This window comes from Diceros bicornis, chromosome 28 (assembly GCF_020826845.1).
Source record: "Diceros bicornis minor isolate mBicDic1 chromosome 28, mDicBic1.mat.cur, whole genome shotgun sequence".
In the NCBI taxonomy this organism is placed as follows: Eukaryota; Metazoa; Chordata; class Mammalia; order Perissodactyla; family Rhinocerotidae; genus Diceros; species Diceros bicornis.
The window spans coordinates 33792937-33806831 of record NC_080767.1 but is presented as its reverse complement, the minus strand read 5'-3'; the positions used below and the strand labels follow the sequence as shown (position 1 = coordinate 33806831).

Below are 13895 nucleotides of genomic sequence, written 5' to 3'. Positions count from 1 at the left end.
GTGCTGGGCGTAGTGTCTGGCATATAGTAAACACTCAGTAAATGTTAACTGCTATTGAAGTTGTTGTTGAGGCAGGGTCCCAGTCTGGTGGGGTGTCTGATGGAACCTAGGAATGGTGTGTTAGATTCTATTAACTGAGGTAAATACAAGGGATGGTGTCCAAACTCAGGTACTATTATGGTTGACCAGTGTCACATCAAACTTCATTCGTGCCACCAACAGCATTCATTGAACACCTACTATGTGCTCTGTAGGAAAGAATGTTCCTGCTGTCAAAGGAGTTGATTTTCCAGAAGAGGGGTACAGATGCTTATCATGTAAAAGACTTACCATACGAGCCTTCAAGCCTGCAGGGTTTCAGGAGAGGGATCTGGGAAGATTCTAGACTAGACCTTGAAGTGTATACATTTTAAAGAGTGAAAAGGACATTCTGGCCAGATGGTAAAAACTGAGCAAAGTCCAGTTTAGCTGAAGCAAGGATTGTTATATGTAGAGAGTAGCCATAAGGCTTCGAGATAGAGTGGGGCAGAAGATGGTTTATTTACTCTTCATTCAGTCAGTCATTTGCACAGCAATATTTTGCTGTGTACCGTGTCCTGAGATGGACACTGCCTCTGCCTTTGAAGAAGGCTTCCACCCCTTCGTCCCCTCCACCCCTTCCCGTTTTATTTTCCATTACTCCCCTTCACACACTCTTTGCTCCAGCCAAATGCAAACACTTGCTGTTCCCTACATATGTGCTCACACTTTGTGGACTTCATGTTTTTCCCATACTGCTCCCTCTGTGGATTACCTGTCCCCTTCCCATCTTCTGGGAATCCTGCCATCCTCCTGTGTTCCTGAAGCACTGGCCCAGCCCCTGGTGTATGGTTGGTGCTGGGTGACTGTGAGCTTGGGAGGAACAGTCAACAATGTCGTGCTATAGAGAGTTTAAAGGTGAGGATGTAACAAAGGCCATCGATCTGGTTGAGCTCTAGAGTTGGCATAGTTTTTTGGGGGAAGAAGGATTGAAGTTGCTTTAACTTATAACTAGATTAGAGCTTTCAGACTTGACCTAAAATTCATTGGACCACAAAGTGAAGTTTAAAGTCCCATGTAGTTTTGTATCTGTGAACACAAGACATCCACCAGTAGCATACAGTGAATTCATCTGAGCTTTGATTTAATGATTAGTGCCCATTTGTCTGAAAGTTGTGTGTATACCTCTGTCTCCCTCAGTTCCAATGAAATCACATATATGAAAACACTTTTTAAACTATAAAACAATATTAGTTAAATTAGCCTTGATCTGATCACCTGACAGCAAGCCTGTTACTCTTATGATGTGTGTACAAGCTTTTTATCTGTTTGTTGTCAGATATATAACACAAATATACAGCTGTGACTGCACTGTTATGTCTCATCATGATTGTCCAAATGGACATCCAGGAACAATGAAAACCTGGCATAAGAACCAATAAAGGCAGTGGTTCTCGAACTTTTTGGTCTTAGGACCTCTTTACGCTTGTAAAAATTATTGAGGACCCCAAAGAGCTTTTGTTTATCGAGTTATATCAATTTATTAGGAATAAAAACTGAGAAATTTTTAAGTATATATGAATTCATTTAAAAAGCAGTAATAGGGCCGGCCCTGTGGCTTAGCGGTTAAGTGCACGTGCTCCGCTACTGGCAGCCCGGGTTCGGATCCCAGGTGCGCACCGACGCACCGCTTCTCCGGCCATGCTGGGGCCGCGTCCCACATACAGCAACTAGAAGGATGTGCAACTATGACATACAACTATCTACTGGGGCTTTGGGGGGAAAAAAGGAGGAAGATTGGCAATAGATGTTAGCTCAGAGCCGGTCTTCCTCAGCAAAAAAAAGAGGAGGATTAGCATGGATGTTAGCTCAGGGCTGATCTTCCTCACAAAAAAAAAAAAGCAGTAATAAATCCGTTACATGTTAACATAATTTTTGTAAAAAAAATAACTTTTTTCTTTTAAAAATTTAATGAGAAGAGTTGCACTGTTTTGTTTTCTCTTTTCTTTCTCTGAAGAGCATTTATTTTTGTTTAATGAGGAAGATAAATTACTGACTAGTCACCTGAACCAGTGGGCACTCTTTTATATTTTTGCAAATTTCTGTAATGTCTGGCTTTATAGAAGACACCTGGATTTTCCTATCTACTTTTGCAATACACTGTTTCTGTTGAAGTGTATGATGAAAATTTGGCCTAACACAGATATGTTGTTGGAAAAGGGAGGAGTATTTCAATAGCCTTTGCAGATAATAGTGGATATTAATTTTCATTACTATACCAAAACTCAAGTGATAGTTCCTTAAAAGTTAGTTGCAGTGTGGAATCAGAACCGTATCAATGAACTTGTTATTACCTTGTGCACTTGCAAGATAGTAGGCATGAAAAAGGCAAATAAGGTCTTATTGTTATTATTATTATGAAAATAGTATTGAGATTATGGACCCCCGAAGGGTTCTCGGGATCCCTGCTCCAGTGGGTCCTGGACTGCACTTTGAGAACCACTGATTTAGAGTTTACAGTTACCCACACAGTCTCTGTCCTTGCTGCTGCTTGTAGGAATGTGGTGGAGTGGCAGGGGAAGGAGAAGGACAGCAGAAGGAACATGGACTGTAGAGTCCAATTGATGTGTCCCAGCTCTGCTGCTTCCCAACAGTGGAATCTTGGGCAAGGTTTTTCCCACTCTTGACCCTTGGTGTCAGAGTTAGGGTTTGAATCTGCATCTCTGAACTCGATGTTCCGGGTTTTTTCCGGTGTTATTAAGCGCAAGGCCACTTCCCAGCCCTTAACTCTCTCAGCACCTCTTTCTTTCTTTGCTGGAGGCCCTAGACTCTGCCTGCCCCCTTCTTCACCTCCTGTCTACTTCCCTTTGCCCCCTCCTGCCCTGGCCTGGTTTTGCCATTAAGACAGGTGCCGTTTCTTGTATTCTCCTTCCTGATTTCCTTACTCGCGACAGTCAAGCTCCTTCCTCTCTTGGATTTTCTGCTCGTCCCTCAAACCTTTCCACATTGCGAACGTACACTTCGTCATTCTTCCGGAGCCTGTTGTCAGTCCGTTTGAGCTCTGGTGCTCCAGTCACTTTTAGGCCCCTCCCCAAAATTTGATCTATCACAATACATCTTTGAGTTATTGCAGCTCAAGCGTTTTGACACGATACATTATGGTAATCCATGGCACATAGAGACATTAACACTCTTGACTTTGACAAAATACATTGTGAAGTCTTTGAAGGCACCATTACAATTTATCTTGTCATTCACGAGGAGACCCAGTTCAGCGTTAATGTAGATGAACACAGTGTGGCTTTTGTTTCATTTAATTGCTTGTGACCTTTTTAATTGCTAATTTAACAAAATACCAAAGAGTAATATTTCAACTGAATTAACAGTTTGGGGAGGTTTTTTTTTTTAATATGTTTATTTTTAAGACATTCTGGTTCTCTCTACTTTTTAATTTGAGTAGATAAATATGTCTTCTCTTAACAGAAGTGGGTGTTTTAATGTGAAGTTGATAGTACAGTAATCATTTTAATATGCAAATAGTGCAGTGCCAAGCATCTTTTATAGGTGGTTGGGTTCACCCTTTCCAGAAGGGTACAAACAGTAAAGATGTGCAAAGTCATAGAACTTTTCTGGTCCAAAAAAATGCTTTTGGTGTAATGTTCTGCTTCACATGTTTGTCTTTAGATAAAGTGTCTGTTGCATGCACCATTTATTGGGTGCTTCCCTCTGCCTTGGACTGTTTTCTTTGTGTTCTGTATCAAGTTTGTAAGCTCCTGAAGATCAGGGACCCTGCCTTATCCTCACCAGTGTCTCTCCACAGTCTAGCATACTGCTGGCATGGGGGGTGGGTAGTTGCAGGTTGCATGCCTGGCTGATCTGTACACACAGACTTGCCACCTCCTAGCAGCAGCCCTCGTGAGCTTACTTTGAGAAATGGCACAGGAACTCCGCGACCAGAAGTCGTTCCCATTCAGCAGATAGCCTTCCTTGGGGTGAGCGGCAGGTACTGGAGGCGAGTGCAGCACTGTGCCTTCCTTCTCTGCTCCCCCAGGTGCTGCTGCCCTTCTCATCATAAAACAAACATGCCCCTTGTCAGCTGGGGCAAGGCTCAGAACTCACTCAAGTATCAGGGGGACTTAAATCCTCAAACGGGATATGAATTTACACTGTCAGAGAGTAGAAGGTCAATACAAGAAGCATTAGTGTGTTGAGCCAGCTCCAGCTAAGTCTCGAACAAAATTAATATAGGGAAATTGACAAGCCTTGCTGGTTATTCCATAGCTTTAAGACCTCTACTAAAATCCTATCATCTCGTCTGCCTATTATTAACATTTCAACAAAATACAAAGTTTTCATTAATCTCCCACAGCAAATTTAGGAGTGAAAACTGGCACTTGTTTGAGCTTTTAGGACTACATTAGCTGGTGTATTAAACAAAATATGTCATTCTTCAGTAGCTTCTGTAAGAAGCTAAATCAATTTCCAGCCATATTTATGCACCACTTTATCTAAAAGCATCTGAATTATCATTTACAGCTAAGATGCTTTATTAGCAGCTGGCATTGAAATTGCTCAGTAAAAAATTATATGTCACGTTATAGTAATTTTTAAATTGGTTTTAATCCAACATCATAAAATGTAAAACTCTTTAAGAGTGGGGTTTTGTTTTTTTTTTAGTAATTGGCATTTTAGCATAATGAGCAGTTACCTCTTTCTGAATAAAATACCTGCAATATTTAGAAAATACTAATTAGTAAAGAAAACAGAAGTTCTTGAGCTAAGTTGTATCTAATAATGGCATTTTCTTAGAAAAGATGGCTTTAATGATTTTTAAAACATGAAAGGATTTTAATATTTCACTCAAATTCTCCACAATTCTCATGTATATAAAGGGTTCTAAAACAGAAATAAATACATCTTGGCAGCTCTGTTCCAGTAAAATGTATGTTAGAGAAAGTGAATGATTATTTGAAACTCTAAATTCTAGCCAGCCCCTTGGTTTGGGATGTGGACATTACCCCAGGCCACAGTGGTTGATCATCACAACACCATCTCTATACAAAATCACAGGCGTTCCAGAGAAAGGAAACAGGATTACCCAATGGCCCTTGCCAATGTTGAGTGCAACTCTATTCCATCCTAGGGATGTGATGTGAAGTCACTCAGCCCTTCTGCTCCTCATCTTCTCATGGACGTGGCACCTGGTGGTCATCCAGTACCTTGTCAGTGAGCTCTTGCTTTATCCTGTGTGTGGTAGCACTAGCAGGGTCTAGGCTACAGTGGTGAGTAAAGCAGTCACCAAGCTTGCCCTCTTGGGGTTTACAGTCTAGTGGTAGAGATAGATAAGTGCTGTCTGTGATAGATATTCTGAAGGAAAATGCAGGGTGCGGAGAACTAGACTTAGGGGCCTGGTGTCAGGGGAGGTTCCCTGGACTGTCACTTGAGCTAAGCTCTTTAGGAGGAATAACGAGGAGACCAGGAGGGAGTGAAATGGGGAGAAGGGTGACTTGGGCAGAGAGGACAATATGTGCAAACACTCTAAGATGGGATTGTGTCACAGGCATTCAGTGAATGGCACATTAAGGGCGAGGCTGCGTCCTTATTGAGGGGAAAGCATTATTGTAGGTGCTGGAATGGTCTAAGCTAGAATTAATTATAGTGTTTGGAAACAGACTGTACAGTCCTAATAAGTGAGTTAAATGTGCAGGCATCAGAAATGAATTTTGACTTAAAAGCTTGCCCTGTAAGCAATAATTGTGGGAAGGAAAGTGTGTGGTTGTCAGGCTACCAGTTATGTAACAGAATTTTCCAGTTTTATACCCAAATCTAGAGTTTCCTGCTCCTTCAACTCTGTCCCAAGGAGTTCTCTCTGGGTTTCCCTGTGGAACCATCTCTGGGTGCTCAACACAAGGCCTAGGGCACCCTGCTCTGGTTGGCCTCTGCCAGACAGGTGCTCCCCTCCCCCTGGTGAAGGGCACCAGCAGCTGCTCATTCAGAAGACCACATTTCAGACTAAGGGGGCGGGGGCAAGAGAGAGTTTAGCTTTGCTTAGTGTGACCTTGCACATGTCACTTGGCCCCCCAAAACCTGGAATTCCCCATCTGCATAATACAGAAAATACAAGGCCTGCCAGGTCATCATGAGGCTCACATGCATACATAAAGTGCTTAGCACCATGCCTAGTGTGTAGTAAGCACTCACACATACAGCTATTATTATTATTACTTATTTATTTATTTAGCAAAATTTAGTGAGAGCATGCCAGTTGCCTGTACTGCTTGCAGGAGAAGATAGATGAGTAAGAAACTTTGCTGACCCTCTCAAAGCTTTCAAATTAGGACAGAGCAGCCAGTCAACAATTCTAGCGCAAAGCTGAATGTGATTCGCATGACAGTAGAATCAAAATAATCATGACTGCTGTTTATTAAGTGTGTTGTGTGTTAGAAGCTTTAAATGCTTTATGATATTCTGTGGATGGCAAAAACCGGGGTTCAGAGAGAGAAAGTCACTTGCCCAAGATCACACAGCAGGTTAGAGGCAGAGCTAGGAATTGAGCCCAGGTCTGTCTGGCTCCCGAGTCCAGTGGAATGTGGAATGCGGGAGGAGCTGGAGTCTGAGTTAGCCTGGGTGGGGTTTTGACAGGTCCAGAGTAAGGGTGGGAGGGCCGTTTCAGGCCACAGGTACCACATGAGCAAAGGCCCAGCAAAACCGGGACCTGTGTGCAGTCTGAGGAGTTTGAGAGGAGCGGAGAGAAGTTATGTGTGAGACGTGACAAGTAAAATTGAAAAACTGTGTTTCACCCAGATCATGGACAGCCTTGATTGCTTGGCTGAAGAAAGTGTGCTTCGTTCAGGAGGCCGTGGGAAGCCGAGGAAGATTTTTGAGCACCAGTCTTCTTATTGTTCCCAGGATCATATATCAGAGTACTTAACGTGCACAAAGCTCTCACTAAACATTTGACGAGTGAATAAATGATCAAAGCTTTAGAAAGATGAAGCAGCAAGTCCTGTGGTGGCTGTATTGCAGAGGGAGCCTGGTAGCCAGAAGGCCTGTGGGGAGACTGGTACAGCCATCCACGCCAGCAGGCTTGTGCCTGATCCAGTGGAGACTGTGGGGTGCAGGGCGGGAAGCTGGTAAACAGACGGTTGGAGAATCTTGGAAAGGATGAGGATTCTTCAAGAGCATGGATCACTTTTATGATCAGGAAAATTATTATTAGAAAAAGAAACAAGAAGTGTGACCACCCATGCTTTTGTGATTTTGACTTACTTTTGACTTGTGGAGACTGAGAGCTTCTGGCAAGCAGGAGTGTTTCTCTCCTTCTTTATCCTTACTGCCAAGCCAAGGGCCTGCCATAGAATAGGCAGTGTTTGTGGAATTAATTGTTGAATGATTAATATGTTACCATTCTCTGTTTACTGGAATGGCATTATTAAGTCATCACTCAGCCTTTTCTTCTCCAAATTAAATAGCCCATATTATTTTAATTTATCCCAAAGCATTTTAAGCAGACACCATTTGCCAAGCCTCATGTATCTTTATGTGTTAAACTGCTTTTTCCTCCCCAGGTTCAAGGGCAGACGGGGTTTTTGAGGAGGATTCGCAAATTGACATAGCTACAGTACAGGATATGCTTAGCAGCCACCATTACAAGTCATTCAAAGTCAGCATGATCCACAGACTACGATTCACAACCGATGTTCAGTTAGGTAAGTGCATGAACAGATGATGAACTGAACCCTTTATATCAGTGGTCATTGTAGAAATAGGGAAAGAAACAACGTACACCTTTTATGTGACCTGAATGACTAACAGTAATTTGTTTTCAGAGAAAATGTTTAAACAATGAAATTTTAAATACATCCTTTTTCCCACCTGAGTGCTCTGTCTTGTCTTCTTTTTTATGAAGCAGAAGATTAGAAATAGAACTAACTTGAGACTCTTCAAACTGATTGACTTCTGTGAAGTGCCGTCATTCATTTCGTTCTGCGATTCCCTTACACGCTATCCTGAACTGTAGTGTGGCATCTCCACTTGCCTTTTCTTGCTCAGTGCGTTCACTGCTTATCCATTCACGCCTTTGTGCAGGCAGCTTTTTCGTGATCTCAGAAGTTATATTTGGATCCTCACCAGATAATCGGGAGCTAACTTTCAACTAATATTGGGGTTAATTTGTTCCAGTTAAGTGCTAAACTGCTGTTTTGACTTAAACCTAACAGGAGTAGAAAAGCATCATAGTAGTCAACATAACGTGAATACGTCATCATCGTCGTCATCATCATCCTGGCTGTCATTTATAGATAGATACCCACTGTGCATTAGGCATTGTGCTGAGTGCTTCACATGCACTACTTAACTACCTAAAGGCTAGGTATTGTTACTGTCCCCATCCAACAGAGCAGGTAAGTGAGGTGCCAAGAGGTGCAGTCTCATGCCCAAGTTCACATGGCAGGTACGTGGTGATGTCAGGAGCAGACTCCTGGTCTGGCCAGCTTGAATGCACCTGCTCCCTAACAAAGGATGGTGGGAGGAGGGGGAAGTGGGTATGGATGCCAGCCTTAGTCAGGGAGCTAACCTGTACCCCAGTTCTCCCCTGACCTCTGCCACACTGCCTCTTCCTGGGGCCTCGTTTGCTTCATGCATAAAGGGAGGAAGTTTGGATTCTAACTCTAAGGCTCCCTAATTTTTATCTCACAAATGCTCTGTATGTGCTCATAATAAAATCTTTTCTGACGTTAGCATTAGTCTGCCTAATTTAAAATAAGCTTCAAAAATCTCGAATATTCCTTCCTAACTTCCCAACAGGAGCTTGAAATATGCTGACGGTACAGCTTAGTAATTGAAAGATGGGCATCGGAATCACAACTGGTTTAAACTGTGGCTCCATCAATAACCAGCCGTATAGGGCAGAAGTCTTAATCTTTCTGAGCTTCAATTCCATTCTGTTTAAGTGGGAATATCAGTAGTACCAGCTTCTTAGGATTGCTCTGGGGAGCAAGTCAGATGCTCCCTGTAAAGCACTTAGCCCAAGGCCTGCAGTTGGTAAACTTCCTGTAAATGAGAGCTGTTAGTGGAAAGGCAATATACTGGACTGCTTAGAGGACAGGCTCAGGAGTTAGAAGCCTGGGTTCAAACCTGGGCTCATTTATTAGCTGTATCACCACAGAGAAATGGTTCAGAACCTCTGTTTCCTCATTTGTAAACTGAAGATAACAGTCCCTGTCTCAAAGATGAGATAATTATGGGGATGAGATGTTAGGACACGTGCAGAATACTTACAAAGGCACCTGGCACACTCAAGTGCTCAGTGAACATCAGCCACCAAAATGATGGTGATTCTAACAGGCCACATAAGTGAATTAGCACCCAGGGACTTGGAACCAAGACACAGGACCCACCTTTTTCTCCCTCTCTAAATCTGTTCTTCCCTCCTCACAAAAAAACGCTAAATATCTAAAATGATAAAAATTTCTTATTTGATGTTGATTCTTAAAACATAAAGTTCTTCAGTGTTCTTCTTCCTGGGGATGCTTTTCCTGGTGTCTCTCATAGAAATAAAAAAAATGAGGCTGCTCAAAAGGAAGCCAAATCCAAAAAAGAAGTACATACTGTATGATTTCATGTATATAACATTCAAAAATAACATACTGTGTAAGAAGTAATGATGGTGGTTACCCTGGGGGCGAGGAGGCTGTAGTGACTGGAGGGGGAGCATCTGGGATGCTGGTACAGTTCTGTTTCTTGATCTCGGTGCTGATCACATGAGTATATAGACTTTGTGGAAAAGTCGAGTTATATATACTATATGATTTGTGCACTTTCTGTCAATGTATGTTCAGTTAAAAGTTCACTAAGATAAGAATGCTACTCAGACATCCAGCTTGTGTTTGCCTGCAGTACTTTCTCAGTAACAAAGAGTTTGCTTTTTCTGAGTGGGTCTAATTTTTAGAAGCCCAGTAAGTAGCCTGACTGCAGTCCAGATGGAGGTCCAAGATACAAAGTGGGGATTTTCCCAGGTGAGCATAATCAGCACATCCATCTCTGCTTAGTCCCCAAGGTGAAAAGCAATGCCTTGGGGGCCGGCCCGGAGGCACAGGCGGTTAAGTGTGTGCGCTCCGCTGCGGCGGCCCGGGGTTCACCGGTTCGGATCCCAGGCGCGCACTGACACACTGCTTGTTAAGCCATGCTGTGGCGGCGTCCCATATAAAGTAGAGGAAGATGGGCACAGATGTTAGCGCAGGGCTGATCCTCCTCACAAAAAAAAAAAAAAAAAAAAAGAAAAGCAATGCCTTGGACAGATAACCAAGATCATGGGCTTCTTTCCCCCACTTTTTTCCAAAGGCAAAAAGCCGAACTTTAATTCATCAGAGTCTGACCTTTATATTCTTTTAAAGGAAAATGTCCCCAGAAGGATCTGTGGGAAGAGCCCGAGCTCTGCAGTCAGGACTGGTTCAAATCCCAGCTTCACCACTTACCTGCAGTGTCACCTTAGACAAGTCCCGCCCCTTTCCACTTAGTGTTTGTCATTTATAAAATGGGAATCATAATGTTTACCTTTCAAGCTTGCATGGAAGCGTCTGGCCCACAGAAGCTGTGTTCTGAATGGTAGCTTATCTCAGTGGTTGTGTTATCATTGTCAGTATTACTTACTTTGCCTGTTGCTTTCTCTCCAAGTCCACCATCTTATAAGTATGGAACCAGATCACTCAGATTAGATGGTGGTGGCTCTGTTGGCAAAGATTCACCTGTAGCCACAGTGGAGACTTGTCAGGTAGAAATGGATGATGACAGCGATGCGAGTCTCTCTGCCTAGAGCAGTGGTTCTCAGAAGTGAGGTGACTGGAAGCCAGGTCCCAGTCACCTCTAGGTGCTTCCAGTGGTACACATGGCGCCCTCTGGTGGAGAGTCACAGCTGTGAGGAGCTTCTAAAACAGATGTTTTCAGAACATTTGTTTCTATTATGAATTTAAGTTCATCTTTAGCGTTATGAGCCTAAACTTTATTAAGTAGTCCTAAGGAATTTTGTGACAACCAGATAGACTGCTCATGAGTGCTGTATCATGCAGTGAATAAATAAGCTCATTTCCTATTCCCATGTAGGTAAGTTCAGGTATGTACCTTGAGACCCTCCCTCCTTCCTTGTTAAGCAGATAACACCCTTTCATTATAACAACAACCAAACCTCGCACACAGCAATCCAGAAGTGATTTCTTTCTGAAACAGAATCCACTGCAAAGTGCAGGGCAGCAAACAGCACACCCTTTATGAGCAGTCAAGTGAGCAGCTGGATTCTGAGATCAGTAAATAATTTATTTTATTTCAACTGACTAGCCAGGTGCTTCAGATCTTTTCTGACCCTGATGGATGGTCTCCCCTGCTCGTCCATCCTGTGTCAGTCAGAGCAGAGATTTCACCTGCCCCCTGTGGCAAGTTCTCCTAAGTGGGAAGTGTCTGTGTGCGGCATTTACCAAGCAGCCCTGCCAATGCCACAGAAAACCGCCCATCCGCTCTGAGTTAGTGGATGTAGACACACAGCCGAGGACCAGGATTCCCAGCTCTGTCTGCAGTGCCATCACGGCTGCTTCTCTTCTGATGGGTCATGGTGGCCGATGCTCCACTTGTACCATCTGCCGTTTGTTTCTGGAAAAGTCAGGGGTAGGAGACTCCAGCTTTGATCTGCAAGACCTAAACTTACACTTATCTTCCACCAGACTTTTCTGATTGAAAAACTTTATCGGAGTCTATTAATGGCAAAGATCTGATCAATCTTCTTAAATAATATTAAGAATTATAATTTTTAAAATCAGTTATCACTTATCAAGTGCTTCCTATGTGCCAAGCACTTTGCTGATCACTCTTTTATGTGCATTGTCACCTATAATCATATAACTATTATTGGATGATATTATCTCCATTTTTTATATGAGGAAACTGGGGTATAGGGAAAAATCTAGTTAATAATGAAAGTGGGATCAGAACCCAGGACTGTCTGAGGCTGAGTCCAGTGCCTAACTACTATATTATGCCTTGAATGCAAATTGTCATTGCACTAAAACTCTGTAGTTCTAGAACAATTTATAGTGTACAGTGAACTTTCACCCCTATTACCTTATTTAATCTACACAGCATGTTGATGATGTTATTCCCATTTCATGACTGAGAAAACTGAGGCTTGGAGGAGTGAATGAAACAATATGATGTCTAGACAGCACTTAGTGTTCCCTAGCACATAGCTATTATTTAATCAGTACCAACTCCCTTTCCTTCCCTCTCAGCCATCAGGATATACAGTGGGATATCCAGTCCCAATAGCAGAATTGGGAATGAAGCCCAATGTCATAAGCCAAACCCAATCCATCATGCCACAGATGCCTCAGTCATTAATAACTTGCTTCACAAAGGAAGTGATTACTTCTAGTTGGCCAGTTCTAGAAATTCTGTGTACCCCTCCTCCCCTCCCTCCCCTAGCGTCTGGAGGTCAGTGTCAGTGGAGCATGTGTGCTGCTGCTCCGTCCTCCGTTTACATTCTTAATCGCTGCGCTGCTTCCCTCTGGGCCCAGCCCTGACCTTAGAATCCTTCCAACACTGCCCTATAAGCAACACTAGCCATCAACTGGAGTGAGTTCTTAAGTTGAAATCTATTTGCCATCCCTGCTCTACCAGCCTGGAAAGTTCACCAAACAAAGCCGTCATGCCTAACCATTCCTGTATCTCCTGACAACATTCTTGGAATAGTTTATCTTGTCTGCTTCCCCTCTGTGTTGGGCCTAAAAGTACGGATACCCCTAAGTGTAGACTTTGCTTGAGCTTATACCAAATTGAGGTTATTTCCACTAACTTGATCTTCTGTATGCCTGATCCTATGTGCCTGACCACAGGATCAGGCACCAAGACGTGTGCTAACCCAAACATACCAAGGCTGGCAGAGTGAAGTAGGTTTGGGAAAAATCACAACTAGAAGGGTCAGGTGGTGAATGCCAGCCGCAATCTAGGAAGCCCATATATACTATCAATAAGTATTTGTTGGCTAGCTGGCAGAAGCTGAATTACAGGGCCCCAGCCAGGGGGATGCAGAGAAACCCCTAAGAGAAACAAGACAGAGAGGGCCAAGACACCACCCTGGTGGACGTCTCTTTACCCTGTACCTGCCAGGAGTTGTTCTGACCCTGACCTCACAGCAGAGTCACCAAGTCCCTGGCCTCATCCCACACCTGCTGGCTCAGAATGTCCCCTTAATTGTGGGGTTTGGGAACTGTAACCTCACAATATTCAAAGGACTTTCTTTCCCCTTATCTCTTTGTCCAAGGCTTGTTTTGACTGACTGGGCAGGTCAGCCTGGTTTTCCCAACCTGGGGTCTCAGGCTGAGAAGTGCTGGGATAGTGGCGCTAACTTCATTCCTTCACCTTATCATTTGTCAGTATAGCCCATCCCCATGGCACCGAAGGGATGCGTGCCTGAATTCCATCTGTGGCATATGCATATGTAACCTAACGTAATTCTGTATAGGATATACAAATTCTGTATAGGATTTACAAATATAACCTCTACCAAAAGCTCCCATGGTTACCTCCATTATCTCTTCATAAAACAACCCATGTGTATAATCGTAACTTATCAAAAGTATCAACTACAATAGCACATATCATAGAGAAGAGGTTTTGTCTCATAAACTGACCCCAGTCAGGTTTGTAGTGGCTGCCCAGAGGGTTATGCTGAGGCGGCATCTCGAGCTGCATCTGAGTGCAGCATAAAGAAACTCTGTGATTGATTAAACATGTCTGCCCTGGGCTGAGCATGATGAGAGGCACCGTATTTGCCATCTGTTATCTTCCCTGGTTTATCTGTCCTGTTGCTGTTATTATTTAACCCCCTAGTC

The 13895-nt window shown here is 43.2% G+C and overlaps 1 protein-coding gene across 8 annotated transcripts in view; it reads left to right on the top strand.

The window, feature by feature from the left end:
* Window positions 1-13895, top strand: part of MAPKAP1 (MAPK associated protein 1) — a 234100-nt gene that overhangs the window by 184690 nt on the left and 35515 nt on the right. For all 8 annotated transcript variants that reach the window (XM_058524053.1, XM_058524051.1, XM_058524047.1 and 5 more), the window contains one exon: window positions 7587-7727. In XM_058524053.1, the coding sequence (XP_058380036.1) occupies window positions 7587-7727 (141 nt within the window). The remainder of the gene's footprint in view (window positions 1-7586; window positions 7728-13895) is intronic.